Source organism: Pangasianodon hypophthalmus, chromosome 1, assembly GCF_027358585.1.
Source record: "Pangasianodon hypophthalmus isolate fPanHyp1 chromosome 1, fPanHyp1.pri, whole genome shotgun sequence".
Classification (NCBI taxonomy): domain Eukaryota; kingdom Metazoa; phylum Chordata; class Actinopteri; order Siluriformes; family Pangasiidae; genus Pangasianodon; species Pangasianodon hypophthalmus.
The window spans coordinates 1,170,002-1,186,593 of NC_069710.1; the positions used below are offsets into that span (position 1 = coordinate 1,170,002).

Here is a 16,592-nt window from a genome sequence, read left to right on the forward strand (position 1 = left end):
AACTAACACTCCCCCTGGAAGCCATGCAACAGAGTTGGAGACGGATGCAAGTGCAGTATAGAATTTTATTAAAACTGGCAAACAAATCCAAAATGTGATGAAAAATCGAAAACAGGAACAGGCAAGAGGTCAGGTGACAAAATCCAAAAACCAGAACATCAGCCACAGATTCAAAAAGATTGGTAAGTTCAGCGGTTCAGTGAGGTAGAGTTCAGAGATTTATGCACGATTAGTATTCAGGTGAGTGTGTACGTGCCGGTGAAGTGAGGTGCTGGGGATTGTAGGCCGCGATGTATTCTGGGAAGTGGAGTTTCTGGTGGATTGCGGCGCTGGCGCTGGCGTGACTCTTCCATTAGTAATGTTTTGGCTAGTTCCCTTGTTTTGATCTCTTGACCTGGGAAGTGAGCCTGATGGAGAAAAGTTTTGATCTGCTTTAGAGGACTAAGTTAATTCAAATCAGTTCAAAGTTATTCTGACTGTTTACTTTTATCCTGTGGTGAAACTTTACTATATCGTGATGCGAGTGGTCTCTTCCCAGATGACAATGCCGCCATCCACAAGCCACAAGGGCTCACTGAACTGTTTGATGTGTATGAAAATTATGTAAATTGTATGCAATGACCTTGACATTCACCAGTCCACAACCTGGTTAGACACCTGTGGGAGATTTTGGACTGAGGTGTCATGCAGCGCTCTCCACCACCATCCTCACAACACCAAAAAAACGAATGGTTCGTCTCTCCAGTACAGTTGCAGAGACTTGGATAGTTTATGCCAAGGTGTACTGAAGCTGTTCTGGTGGCTCGTAATGGCCAAACACCTTATTAAGACACTTTATGTTGGTTTTTCTTAATTACTGTCACCATTTTGACCATCATTTTGACCAGTGTGACTATCAGGGGCAGGTATTGGTGCAGAAGCTTAACCCAAACATGCAGTAGCTGTGGCACGTCCATGAAGCTCTTCTAGCCATCCCACAGGATATTACCAACTTTCTGGATTATATATATATATATATATATATATATATATATATATATATATATATATAATGGCATTTTCACAAAAGCTACATAATCACATACTGTAAAGGCCAGATAAATATCTGGTCTAAGACTATTACTCAGTACTGTAAAGCAGAAATAATCTGACACCTTTTTGAACAAATTATCCCAATGGCTTTTATATATTTATAGCAAAATTATAGCTTTCACCCTTCTTTAAGAAGTAGTATAGTCGTATTGACAAAATAAGAGATAACTCCACTCATGGCTCACATCTGTGCTGTGTAAGACAGTTTAGGACATGGCTGCTTTCCCTCAGCAGCATGTTGCTGATGGGCTCTCTGATGGGGCCGACTTGGACAGGAGGTCCAATTTAAAATGCATCACTGCGCCTAAATTAAGCACAACAGATTGGCCTGGTGGGACAGGTTCAAAGAACTGTGACTGCATGTTTGAGAGTCTGGCTATATTTACAACCTTATGTGGTAATGCTCTTTATTTTTATCTTTGGAGTCTAATGCTGTGAGACTTCTACCTCCCATCTACCCCCATTGACTGTGCTAACAAGGGGCTAATCATCCCTTTAATTAGCTTGATCATCTCAGTTTACATTTTATTGTTCCTAAATTAAGGTATTGATTGTGCACCAGCAGTACTAATGCATAGCAGCTAAAATGAATGAAAATTGTACACATTCAGTCCAGCTTGTGTTTATAAATAAAAGAAATATTTACAAAAATATATTGTTCCCCATTGCATAATGTCATGCAGTAGGTCTCTGGGGTGAAGTTTTCTGAGGGTGAAACCAAATCCTTGCCTGTACAAACACACCATTCGCAAACAAACACCGGATAGAAGCGAATCCCAGGCTGGCTTTTATTTCAGCTTTTGATATGAGGGTGACGTGAAAAAAATTGAGTTAATATTATTTTCAGACGAGCCTGACTGACTATAAGCTGACTTTATTGCTTCTCTGCTTTTCCCTGGAGGAGTTCTACATGTATCAGGAGGAGCAAAGGGTCTTGCAGTGCTAGGATAGAGGAGTGCATTGGAGGGTAATACTCAGGGACAGTCAACACACAACACACCTGGGATAAATGACACAAACCACAGCACTGAGATTTCTCTACTACTCCATCATCTGAGACGTCTTTCGACCTTAATGCCTACTTGTCTCATTAATAGTTCAGTAGCTTAAATTGCTGCAATGGCCTAGTCAGATGGCAGCCTTTAAATATAAATGAAGGCCCAGACTCTCTTACATTAGAAAAGAAAGTGAAAGATTATTCTCTATGATAGATGTGTACCAGTCCCCATGGTTCCTCTGGAAAGCTGATGTGTGCAACTCTCCTTGCGTGGTATGTGTGTGTGTTTGTGTGTGTTTTTAATATCACACTCTCTTGTCTTGTTTTACTTTTAGCTCTTAATGCTGAGTTTATGTGGTATTTGAACCCATAGCCTCTGAGGCTTTCTGTGACTTAGTGGGTGTGCCTTCTGAATCTTGGTGGACAAATCAGAATGCTTGTAATCCTAAAAATGTTTTGGGGGTTGCAGTGACAAAAGGACCCTAGTACACAACTGATTAGGTTCAAGTTCTTTTAATTTTCCAGCTTCTATCTCCTGTTTTTCTGCCATCAGATCTTTCGCTTTACTCATTTCATTGAATGATGTCTTTTTTCACAATGCACTACCTACCTCTCCAATATTGTTATAAAGTAAATAGCTATTATGTCAGTAATAAACATATAAGTTCCTGGTAATCGTGAAGAGATCAACGTGGGGTAACAATTTATAAAAATAGACCTTAATGTCCAATTTATATAGCAACAGCTTTAATAGTATAACGGTATATTTCAGAAAAAATAACATTAGCTGCATCTGTTTTACAATATTTCGTGGTAAAAAATATCAGAGTATTTTGATATTTAATCTCCAGGTCACTGAAAGCATTCTGTTTTTCCAATGTCATGGTCAAATAAATAAGATAATACAGATGTTCCAATCCAGAAATGGCCCTGATTTAGTCTGTTGTAGAGTTGAAGAATTGCTGGTGATGACGTTCGTAGTAGGTTTCATTTAATTTGTTGCTTGTAAATCAGATGCGTTTTTATGCTTGTGACCAAGAAATATGTTACATTTTTTAGAGATTTTTTTTTTTTCGGAATTAAATGTGTTTGTAATCGCTTAAGAAAATCTTGAATGTGGGGTTAATAACAGAGAAATATTTAACTTGTCTTTTTTCTTAGGGAATGTTAACAGAACAGCTATACAAATACAAACTTACAAAAACACACATAAGCGTTTGTATGCAATCTGTATTTGTAGTTGTTTTTAGTGCTCCAACTGGGCATTTTCTGAAAAAAAAAAATTAGTTAGATCTATTTTCACAAAATATAGGCGTAAACAAATTAGTAGCCTAAATTTAACACCATGACCAGGCATTTACTACGGATGAATGAATGAATGCTATAAATGAATGCACATCTCTTGCCTCAAGCAGATTTCATGTGAACCTTTCTGGCAAGCTTTCTAAAAAATGTTCATATCTATATCTGTATCTGTTCAGGACACATTGTTCATTCCAAATAATGAATTCATATTTAACTACATATTCAACTCCATAATACAAATACAAATTAGTCCAATAACCAACTTTTTGCATGTTTGATTTCCGCAGTGCCTCCCTCTCCCATTGCTCCGCCCCAGCTGCTGCGAGCGGGTTCCACATACTTGATCATCCAGCTCAACACCAACTCCATCCTGGGTGATGGGCCCATCATTCGCCGAGAGATCGAGTATCGAGCAAGCCACGCACCTTGGTCTGAGATCAACGGAGTGAACATGCTCACCTACAAGCTCTGGCACCTGGATCCAGACACCGAGTACCACATTAGTGTACTGCTCACGAGGCCTGGAGAAGGTGGCACGGGACCCCCCGGACCCCCTCTTATCAGCAGAACTAAATGTGCTGGTCAGTATCTGGAGTATTTTACTTAAATTCATGTAGCTAAGTGCCGAAAGCTGAGTCGTACCCAATGTGGTTTTCTACTTCATTTTAGAGAGTCGAACAAACAATTGTCAAAACAGATATAGTTTTACATGTGGCTTTCCATTCCACACCACTTTTTTGTTTCACCTTTCTGATCCTAGAAAGTTATGATTAAGTAGAAAGTGCTTGTTTTCAGTTGGTGCTGAAAGGTCTTAAATGGAGTTCAGGTCTTCTGTCTCTGTCATGTTGGTCACTGGCCAGCTTGTAATGGTTTCTGTGACCTTTGCCACCTTCTACACATAGCACTTCCCTTTCCATTATTTCCCAGCCCGGGCCAGCATTCCATCTTTCTCTCAAATCTCCTACCATATTGCACTTCCTTCATGCCTACTCCTGTACCCAGAGACATACCATTTGTCAGTGAGTAAAGAGTAGAGATGAAAAAGGAGTAATGAAGAGAGGTGTGAACATGGAAAAAATGGAGGGGTTTGTAGAAGAGGTGCCCATTTTCACTTCTGGAGGTCCAGCACAATCTGGTGATTTACATGCTCAAAAACATCTAATTCTAATTGAACTCACCAGCTAAATACCAGGTTAGCTCAGGGAAATCACTACACTGTATTCTATTCTGCCTCCTGCAGGACTGGAGGTTGACAGGTTTTTTTAGACATCTGAAGCTGTTTGCATCTGCACTAATTGTCCGCTTTATTAAAAACACCTGAACATTCATTGCTATAGACGTCCTGTCAGCTCAGACCAGTCTGGTCAGTCTCCTCTGATCTCTCTCATCAACAAGGTGTTTCAGCCTGTAGACCCTCTGCACACAGGATGTTTTTTGTTTTTCACACCATTCTGTATAAACTCTAGAGACTGTTGTGTGTGAAAAAACCCAGAAGATCAGCAGTTTCTGAAATTCTGAACATTAACTGAAGCTTGACCTGTATCTGCATGATTTTTTTGCATCGCATTGCTGCCTCATGATTGGCTGATTAGATAACTGCATAAATGTGCAGGTGTACAGGTGTTCCTAATAAAGTGGATGGTGAGTATATATTTCAGTACAGTTGATTGAGTATGAAAGCTGATTCAGAAAGTCACCTGAAAACGGTGGTCCACCTGAAAATAGTGATCTGGGGTGGTCTCTTTAAGTGAATTATAATATGTGTTTGTGTGTGTTATATGTGTGAAAGCTATCCACTCCAGGGAGTGAGCACTGAAAATATGTGACTGGGTTAACCTGTCATGGGGATACTGCATAGCACTTGCACTGAGGATATCACAAAAAAACACATGTCTAGGGACAGCTTACATAGCTAAAAATCAGAGAAAGATGCATTGTTCTGAGATGCTCCACCACGAGGACATGCCAGGCAGCCAACAATAACTGCTGTTCAACCAGTGAATGCTGGGAATGGGGCTGAATGAACTTCCATTTTGGAAAAAAAAAAATGCACACACAACAGAAATGGCATTAATAATTGTGTGTCCATATTCAATCCTTGGTGCACACTCAGGTATTCTGGCCAAATGTAAAAATGTCCTTAGAGTCTCAAACCAGTGGAAGGAAGGAAAATAGCCTGTGAAAGAGAAAGAAAACCAGTTATAGCGTGTTCATTTTTGCTTTTACATTAAGCTGTAATTGAATCTCTTTTGGAAATGGCATTTCTGTGTGACATCCACAGTGGTGCCTGGCTGCACATGAATATTGGTACTGTTAAAGCTGCTGTCATATTTGCTCAACTGTTGAAGGCAGAATTTAGTATCAATATAGGCACATCATTGCAGTGAAATTAAGCTTTCCATACTCTGTGCATTCTCGGCCGTTCCTATTCTGCAGTCTGCTGAAAGCGAGTAGAGGATATAATTGACTGCAGGACTGAAGACTGTGATTGGGAACACTGCAGTGACTGAGCATGAGGCTTTGATTTGTTTGGCATGCCATGAATGTACAAACACACACACACACACACACACACAGACACGATGAGGTCTCATATGAGGTTAGCCAATGCCCAGATTAGCTGCAAAATGAAAGTGGGCTCAAGAGGGCTTGAGCCGAAACATCAACAGTTTGGGTAGTTTTTGATAATAACAAGATAGTGCATGCTAAAGAGTAGGCTGACAACACATTCAGAATGCCAATAATTCACTACTCGTAATTCATAACACAATAAGATTTACCTCAAATAACACAATCTGCAGTGGAGTGGAATTTCCAGTTTGTTAATGCTATTCACTGTGTTTAAGCACTTGGTGATTTGATACCATTATCAAGCTTGACTTAGCTTGACTTTTAAAGCCACAAATCTCTACACTATAAATGTAGATACACACACACACACACACACACACACATAAACTGTACAGCATGCGAAATGTACTCAGTTAAACTCTAAATTCTTTTTTTTTTCAGCCAGAGTGGCAATGCTTCACCCTTAGTCTTCCTGTGCTTCCTGTGGTCAGTGCTCCTGGATGCTCTTTCAGAGAGTCTTCAGCTCTGACTCATCTGTCTTTATAAACCAAATGAGCCCTAACTTTTGTCACATTGGAAATTGTAATCACTTTCTTCTCTCAGTCTGCTCAAAATGGCCTCCTGTACCGTATCTACTCAGGGACATTGTTAGCTCATGTCCAGCCTCACCGCTGACAGTCATCTCATTGGAATTGTGTGAAATGTTCCCTGCTGGCACCCAAAGACAGCCTATTAGTTTGTTTCATTGTGTGGCTTGGAATATGAATGTTCAGCTAAGATGGTCTGTCTTCTCCAAGCGGCTTGTTAACAATTTTTACTGCCAGCTTTGCTGATGCTCCTGAGACCCTGGAGCGAATGCTCCCCCTAAAACTAGGAAAAAAGTGAAGTGATGACATGAGTGGCTTGTTTCTGGCTGGTTTCCTACCTCTCCCTGGTGGGAAGCTCACAGCAGTGACAGAAGGGAGGAAAGAAATATTCCCTTCACAGATGGACCTCCTGCCGTGGCTGCTGGGTCACTGAAGACCTCAGATCAAACAAAAAAGCTGCATCTTTGCTCCATAGCACAACATTACTCTTTTACAATGTGATTGTTCAGCATTACACTGAATTATGACAGAAACTCAATGCGCTCTTTCCTCATATAAATGGCAATTTCACAGGATGATAGTGAATGACTATAACCAGATGTCTTCATATGGATTTTCTTGGTCAGTCTAATTCTATTTTTTTGTGTGAAAGCAACACCGTAGTTAGCTGTGCCTTAGTTTTATCTTTTATACTTTAGTGATTACAATTCTGTATCGTAAAGTCACTACTAACAATCTCACACAGTGATAGCTAGATCCTCAATTACATGCTGCAACGCACCATCTGATCGGAAACTCATCAAGCTTCCCCATGTATCAACATTACCTAGAGTAATAAGGCGGTAACCCACCCATTTGGAGTTCCAGCTGCCCCGGGGCTATCAGTATGTTGCTTCAGGCCCTTGGTTACCCCTACAGTGTTGTGTTCCATTTCAGAGTGATGCCAAGGAGTAGGTGCCCACAGCACAAGCTGGCAGGATGACAAAGCCTCTAAACTAGGTTAAGGGAAGTGGAGTGACACAATAGTGCACTTTATGAGCACTGTGTACACACTGGAGTTGTGTTTTCAAGCAAAAAAGAGCCAAGAGTACCTTGTGTGTTTGCTTTTAACTAACAATCAGTAGCCCAATTAAAACAATCAAAACTATTTGCTTGTATTTACTCCTTTTACTGTTGTATTTTCTTTGATTGGGTTTTTTTCAGTCATTTTTTAGCTCTGATTTGCTTAAGGCTCACAAAAGAAGGAAGGGAATGTAATGAAGTCAATACAAAACAATTCAAATTAACCTCTGGGAAAATGCAGGACAGTGAAAGCCTAACATGTTGAAGACAGAATGATTGAGACCAGTAATACATAAAAAAAGAAAAAAATACCTTCAGGCAGTAACCTTACAACGATAGTGCATTCATGCTGTCTCCTCTGCAACTGCTTCCCTTTCAAATCTATAGTCACTGCCTCATCTCCACTAAAAGAGCAAAAGAATACAATCCATTATGTGGAATATTGTTTGACAGAATATATTGACTTTGTTAATATTGGAGTGAGACAAATGTGTTCATTGATAGTTTGCAGCATATCTATGTCTTTTTTTTTAAAATTCAGGAACAGTGCAGGGACCGTGGTCTATAGGACAGTCTCTCTCTCTCTCTCTCTCTCTCTCTCTCTCTCTCTCTCTGTCGTCTCATCTTCTGCTGTGTCTGCTAAAGGCGAGTCAAAAAAGTAACTGTTCCTGTCGCTGCAGCCAAATGAGGGCAGCATTAACCTGGCAGAAGCTGTGCATAAACAGTGCCATTCTAAAAATAAGTGGCTGGTCAGAGGAAGCCGGCAGTAGCAGTAACTGGCCAAATTGGATGGCATAAGAAGGGGGTTGAATTTTTGTTGCTGCAAAGTCCCTGGGGAAAATACAGGGACACTTCATTCTCACTGTGACATGAAGACAGGAAATAGTGAGAGCGAGAGAGACTGAAAGATACAGCCTGCCTTATTATAATAAGTTACACATGTGGTAACAGGAAAGCGGTTCTGGCCATAGCAGTGCCCCCTAAAGGTGATGCACAAACTACCACATGATGCTCATGGATAGATTCTCTGTAAATTTGTGGTAAATTGAGACAGCAGTAGTAGCTCAAAGACGTTGCACAAATGTGGGAAATTCTATGTCTTGAACTTTTTTCCTGTTTATGTGTCTTTTTCAGAACCCATGAGAGCACTGCGTGACTTGAGGGCTTCAGAGATTCAAGCTCGGCAGCTCACCCTGCAGTGGGAACCTCTGGCCTTTAACCTTACGCGCTGCCACACCTATTCTGTCTCACTGTGCTACCGCTACGCCATAGCAGGGGGCACCGGCGGTGCTGGGCACAACACCACCATCAGAGAGTGCCTAGCAGTGGAGCGCAACACCTCACGCTTCACCCTCCGAGACTTGCCACCCTACCACACCATCCACGTACGCCTGGCCCTCGCTAACACTGAAGGCAAGAAGGAGGGGAAAGAGGTCATGTTCCAGACAGAGGAGGACAGTGAGTAATGCTGCTCTCATTAGCAGTAGAACTGATTGGCTAGGCATTTGATTAATTACACATGCATACTGTAACCCTAGCACACACTTTCATTAAAGTTTCCAGTGGTTTTGGCTAGCTTATTTTCAGCAGAAGAGATGGGCTGGCAGTCTGACTTGTCTTCATTCATCTCCGGATGTGTGTCTAGAGAAAAGTCTGAGTAAAAAACAAGTCTCTCTGAAGCAGTCAGCATAAAAAACAGTGAAATATTAATTATTCTTGCGAGGCTCACAGGGGAAGTGGAAAGGAGAGACTTTGTGCTTATCCATGCATTATGACTGGGCACAGCAGCACTCCGAGTCCGGGACAAAGGACAATCAATTTTCCCATTAGAGAAAAAAACAAAGAAAAAACCCCAAACAAACACATTTAGTGTTTATTTGTGTGTGTGTTTGTGTGTTGCATTGTATTTGTATGAGTGTGTATGTGAACGTGAGGTCAAGGCTTCAGTTATTAACACTCAAAAAGGCCTCAATCAGCAGTTCTTCTTTATATCCTGTTTCATCAAAAAGTGATGGATTCAGTCCATATGAGTGAGAGGGTCAGGTTTTGTCACCACCACAATAGTCTCTCTCTCTCTCTCTCTCTCTCTCTCTCTCTCTTTCTCTCTCTCTCTCTCTCTCTCAAGTGCATTCAATTTGCTCAGTGTTAATGAGTTCATGCTAATACTGGTAGACTAAATAAAGAGCCTTGTTATCAGCTGTAACTGTTGCATTGTGTGTCAGTCATGCCAGCTTTTTGTTGCCATTTGTGGCAGCTCTGTATACATAAGTGGCACATTGCCTCATGTCTCTGAAGCATAATTGCTTCCATTCACTGTAAACTGGCCTTGTCCAGTGTCAGGTTTTTCTTTTTTCTGGCTTGCTTGTTTCTCTGAGGTTATAGACACATTGTCTCAGTCATTTCTTTTATGCAGATAGAAATTGTGGATCTGTTCTAATTTGCTATTTCTGATGACGACGGGTAGTCACTAGTAATCTCTGAGAATTATAATGAGAGAATCTACACCACACAGGATTAAAAGCCTCTCCTTTCTCTCGAGGTCTGACACTCTTCATTGATTTACACATTGCTCTCCTGCTTTCTGGTTGACCCTTGCTCTTCTCATAAAGCTGAATGCCTTTTATTGCTAAGACTTTGTGACAAATCAACATCATGGCAATTAACTCTCAGCCAATATACGAGTTTTGATCCTGACCTGCTAGACCAGGGGTATTCAGCTAAAATGATAGAATGGCAACAATAATTAGCTTTTAATACTTAACCATTAGCGCTTATTTATGGCTATAAATAAGATAATTTGAAGTGGTTATTTTTGTTTTGTAGTAGTGCTTCATGTTACCACTTTGACACATGGAGAATAAATGGATAGTTTTTTAGTCCAGTTATCTGTAAACATTCTGCTCTTTCCATTTTATCATTGTTTATTGTTTTCTTTGAAAAGGCCATGTTATCAGTTCACTAATCAGACCATAGAGGGCAAATAAAATGAAAAATATATGAAAGTCTGTGAAAACTCTCCATTCTGACATAATGACTCTAGCCCTGCAGCTGTAGTCTCTGGTCCATTGAGCTGCGTGTTCATCTAAATAGTTTATATAAATGCGTGTGATTGGCTAAGCTGCAGTAGAGGATTTGCTACAGAAGCCACACTGGTTCATGTTGGAAAACTAGAGTTGCTGAACTACAGCCAGTGTTTTTTTTTTTTTTTACATGTTTATCTGCTTTGCTAAGTATTTTTTCAAGGACTTGGTTCAGTCTGCTGAAATAGTTTCCTGGGTCCACATCTGGAACGCAGTCTGCCAGTTGAAGACCCCTGGGTTATAGTCAGCCCAGATGGACTCAAGTCAACACTGTGAGTGTAGGAGTTTGCTGTGTTAATAATACTGAGCCTGACACCTCTTTCTCTCTCTCTTTCACTAATCTTCCATAGTTCCTGGCGGAATCGCCCCAGAGTCTCTAACCTTCACCCCATTGGATGACATGGTCTTTCTAAAGTGGGAGGAGCCAGTGGAGCCCAATGGTATCATTACTCAGTATGAGGTAACTGCTTTGTATATCTGTCACATATTTTTATTATCTAGTGGCATGCCATGAACCTTTACTATAAATGTCAGAGCGAGAGAGTCTGATAATACTGACTTACACTCTCTGTGGTACAGTACTTCAGAGTATCTGAGTTTGTTGTAGCTTTAAATGAGTGGCACTCATTTCTGAACTCTTTCTTTAGCTATACGATTAACTGGCTGCTGGACAGTGCTCTCAGAATGAATTTGAAAGGTTGATTACTCAGGCATCGGGTGTAAAAACTGTGCCAAATCAAATACACGGACCAATGATCCGCTGTGGCGACCCCTAACGGGAACAGACAAAAGAGAAACAACAACATTACTCTGATAATTCCTACATTTCTATAAGAAATCTACCAGTACCTAGGGCCTCATTTATCAACCGTGCGTACGCATAGATTTGTGCATAAACCATGCGTACACGTTTCTATACATTGAATGGGATTGATCAAATTTTGCTTCAGCGTGAGCATCTTCATATATTTCCGCACACTCCTGACCGTGTGTATGCAAGAAGATGTAGAAAAGTGTAATAGGAGGTAAACTAACTATGCTGAGCTTCTATATCACAAACGGTCTATCATATCAGCATAACTGAGAGAGGAATTACTGATTTCAGTGCTCACAGGATGCAGAGAGATGACACATGGATTGTAACGCAAAATCGTATAAACGGAACATTTAAAGATCGATTAGGATGATGCATGGTTTGAAGATTTGGCTCATGCAGCTTGTGTTTTTAGCCCCACTGGAAACTCTGTGCTGAGAGTGAGGAGTGGATCATCAGTCGATTTTGTTTGCCCAGTTCTAGGGCTTTTAGCAACGAGTACATTTCAAAGAGAAATTGGAGACAGTACTGGCATTTCCCAACCAACTATGAGTTGAATAACGAAACGTCATACCTTCATTCATATCGCTCACAATGCAATACATTACATTTTCAAAACCAGCAGTGGAAAAGAGCAAAAATGATGAATTTTCATGCTGTAACAGTTTCTAATTGTAATTGGGGGAATAGAATGCACACACATACTAATAAAATATATATATAGCTTATTTTTAAATCATATTTATTTATTAGACAAACTTGTCGGTGACATTGACATTGTCGGTGGAGTTCATCTTCTTAAGCCTTTTGGCATGTTCCATGTTGTCTGAAACAAGCAGCACCTCGAGCAGGCCACTGTGCTTTTTAAAGGGAAGTTGTTTACCATATATATAGTGATTTGAGGGATTCTTTATGCAAATGAGTCTGGCCGTGCCGAAGCACATCAATTTAGAATGTGTGGGATTTATCAATGGCCACTGCGTACAGCTGTGCGTATGCACATGTGATAAATACCAGTTTGCGTCTGTGTATGGGCAGGTCTTATGCAAACATTTAGTACTTGTTTTACGCATACTTCGATAAATGAGACCCGTGACGCCGATCCAATACTAACACGTTAATAACCAAGCTGATTCTCTGCAAACTTATGCAAGTTAGAAAAAAACCTCAGAGGAGTGATGCTGGCATGGTCTAGGACAGTCTGTCTTCTGTGTTCACATGCAAGATCTGTGCCGTGTAATCAGCATCACATGCATTTCCAGCATAAAATATGTCAAAGTGAATCAGACAGAGATCCAAAAAAAAACCAGTGTTTCAGGCCATGTCAGGTATTAACCCTAATACTCAGTACTGATTTAGTATCAGCATCCCTTCTCCTTACTGCTTCTCCCCATTTCTTACGTTTGTATAGATAAGGAAAGAGCACATCTGAAGAGTGTGTATATGGGTGTGTATATCTGTCTGTTGGGGAAAGAGGTGTGTATGGTCTGATCTTCCATGCATGCTGCAGGCTCCAAGCCACAAATATAACATTCCCTGTGCTGTTACACTCACATGTAGATCCATAGTACCTAAACCCAGAATATGCGGAATAACTGACATTTGCTGCTGAATTCATAATTGAAATAAGTTTAAAACATGTCAGGAGCTAACAGTAACAACTGAAGGACAAAACCTTAGGCAGTAGGACAATTGGATTGCAGACTTTCATATCATTGTCTTCCATTTTCTTCCACAGTCGTCCTGAGTGTGGGTGACAGATTGGTGAGCTATTTTAATAAATGATGTCTGCCACATGCTCCCATGCGTATTGGTGTAGTTCTTGGTTATTAAATGGGCTATCTCTTGGAGTTGTTATCGTCTGTTTGCTGATGTGGTCTGTTTCAAATCAGTGATTGCGGCCTGGCTGTGCAATCTGTCTGCGGCTTTAGAGTCTCAAGAGCAGCTCTTCTCTAATTGGTCCCTATTGTACCAACAAAGCTGAGTGTAAGCATCAGAATGTTATCTATTCTAAAGGTGGTTCTCTATTTTCTGAGATTATTAAGGGGTTATGTAAGGAATAAAGCACAATGGACCATGCTGTTAGAGGAAAATTAGGTGATGCAGCCCAACAAAGCAGATTATTATCACAAAGTTGGTTCTTTTCCTATAACAGCAAAGTGTTTTATTCTTCTTATATCACAGCAATTTGCCAACAGTTACAAATTTGTGTTGATTAAATAATGACATGTCATACTTTATATGTTGTGGAACGTCCATGAGACCAGTTATTTCCTGTTACTATTTACATTATAACAGCTATAAACTGTCGTTTTTTTTTCTTGAAGTTACTAAGACAAACAAGTGCAGCTTGTCACTTTTCCAAGAAACCACAAAGCCGCCTGTCCTGTAGTCTTTCCCTTGGAGGAAACTTAAAGGAACAGATTTACCTTTGAGTGTCGCAAAATGCTGATGCTGGAGACTCCTTGTAAAAACGTTAAATAAAACTCCTCATAGAAAACTTCACCATTACAATGATTACGTGTTTTAAAATTCTGTGGAGTGTCTGCTATACAAGTCTTTGTGTAAGCTTTTACTATAGAAATGATAATGTAGTAAAGCTGGCACATTAATATAACCCTTGCAGTAAGTGATACTGTCACAGCTGCTGTTATATAAATTAATTAACATCTTCTGACCAATTAAAATCAAGCATTCAGCAGTGCTATCATATAAATAAATTTAAACAAACAAATCTGTGTGTTTATGATTCCCTGAGCTCAAAATTGTTTTTAGAAATTCAGTGACAGAGTCTGCCACTTATGTAGCAGATGTTATAAAGTACAGGAGGAGCAGGAAAACATGTCCCAGATGATTATACTTTAACTTTTTGCAGATTATAGTGTTGTCTCTAGTTGATCAGCCAGTTGGAGTCTCCTACAGCCAGCATCTGCCCCCCTGCTCTTCTGTTCCAGGCTTTTTTCTCTTTCAGTTTGATCGCAGCAGCTGCATCAGTATCACCTCTTGCCTCCTCAGAGCTCCCCACAACTGCAAAAGTGCTGCCTCAGCTCTGCCTCTGCCAGCTGCTAATCTCAGAGAAGTTACAGTGTTTATGGCCCAGCTGAAGCTGAAGTTTCCTAGTCACCTCTTTCTGTTGAATTTCACCTCTTCTGTCAGTTGTCTGTCTCTCCCATGCAGTTTTCACCAATCATGTCACTTGGACTTACCTTGCCTTGCTAACTGCACCCTCTCTGTTCTCAGGTCTGCTAAACTCAGCATCTCTCATTGTCGTCTTAAGGAGATTATTAAGTGGGATTTGTGGCTTGACATATAAAGTGGAAGCTGGGGCAAATTTTTGTGTGATTTTTTTGGTGATTTCCTCTAGCGAGGAGAGGATGCTCAAGAGAAAGAAAGACAGAGAAAGAGAGAGGGCAGAGCTTTATATTGCACTAGGAGAAATCCTCTCTTATTGCTCTCAGATTACGGCATCGACCACTTTTCTTAGAGCCCCATTGAGCGGAAGTGCAGGCTCTCAGAAATGGCAGGTCCTCCCACTGCTATCATCTATACCTTCTATATAGGAATGACAAAAGAGGTTGCATGTGGAGGCATTGAGCAGCTTGAAATCCTCTACCCACACTTATCAGGCGCTCACAGGTATTAAGTGGCTCTCCGTGCTAATCTTCACAAGCCCTTGGTTTCAATTAAAGAGGAGATGAATGGGAATAGCAATGTCTATCATAACTGGTCTTACATTGTTCATACTACACCACTGCACTCTTTGTTCTTTAAGGATAATAATAATAATAATAATAATAATAATAATAATAATAATAACTTTATTTGTACTGCAACCACAAGTGTGCTTTGCACCTAAAAAAAAAAAAACGTAATATAGGCTAGAATAGGAATAGAGAAAGATTGAATATTATATTACTACATGAAATGAGAAGAATCAGAATTAGAAAATAAAAATTCATTAAATATGTCTACGTTATTGGGGCGCATTCGGCATTCCAGTTCGTCCCAGAGGTGTCCAGTGGGGTTGAGGTCAGGGCTCTGTGCAGGCTACTTGAGTTTTTCCACCAGCTTTGGCACATCATGTCTTCATGGAGCTTGCTTTGTGTACAGGGACATTGTCATGCTGGAACAGGTTTGTGCTGTGCTTTTTGGTTCCAGTGAAGGGAAATTGTAATGCTACAGCATGCAAAGACATTCTGTACAATTGTGTGCTTCCAACTTTGTGGCAACAGTTTGGGTAAGACCCATATATGGATGTGATGATCAGGTGTCCACATAGTGTATTTAATAAGTAATAAAATGTGAAAAATTTGATTTTACCCTATTTAAACTAAATATAAAATTGATTCTAAGACATACAGGTAGTTGTTAATACACATTAAACAAGTACAAAAACAGATGATAGTGTTCATGTGCAAATGTTAGCTATAGCATTCTGCAGCAGCTACAGTCTGTCAGTTAGCTTCCACCAGCAGAAAAAGCATTACAGTAATCATGTCTGCTGGTGATAAATGCAGGGGTCAGTGTCTCAGTACCACAAAGTGTCAAGCTGATAAAAGGCAGCCTTTGTGACGTTATTAAGTAAATGATCAGTCTTCTACATATAGGTATAGATCAAAACCAACACGGTACCAATGTATTAGTAGTTTCCTTTAGTTTTCTGTCCAAAAAATTCAGGTTTATGCTCATTTACGTGACTTGTAATGATACTAGTGCATTATAATACACTATACTATACTATAATATCTATAATACTAGTGCATTATAAAACAAGAGCATTATTGCACCAGAGTTGTTAAGGACTGTAGAGATCTATAACAGTGTCATCTGCATAGCTAGGGTACTTAACACCATGGTAACTAATCAGAAGGATCAAGAACTGATCTCTGTGAAACACTGTATGTAAGGTATGCTCTAAATACATAATCAACTAACAAATGAACAAATGAATCAGCTAACGTAAATGAATTATTTATGTTTGAAAGCAGAACACAAGCACATTATAGAAAGTTCAGCTAAAGGTAATGAAAATGTGTAAAATTGTGGAGTGGAATGTTGCTTTGTAAGCAGTAGTGCTTGCTGTA

General features: G+C 40.0%; 1 protein-coding gene across 8 annotated transcripts in view; it reads left to right on the top strand.

Moving 5' to 3' along the window:
- Positions 1–16,592, top strand: part of ptprub (protein tyrosine phosphatase receptor type Ub) — a 187,797-nt gene that overhangs the window by 117,833 nt on the left and 53,372 nt on the right. For all 8 annotated transcript variants that reach the window (XM_053232649.1, XM_053232719.1, XM_053232782.1 and 5 more), the window contains exons 7-9: positions 3,682–3,975; positions 8,749–9,072; positions 11,045–11,154. In XM_053232649.1, coding sequence (XP_053088624.1) covers positions 3,682–3,975; positions 8,749–9,072; positions 11,045–11,154 — 728 coding nt within the window. The remainder of the gene's footprint in view (positions 1–3,681; positions 3,976–8,748; positions 9,073–11,044; positions 11,155–16,592) is intronic.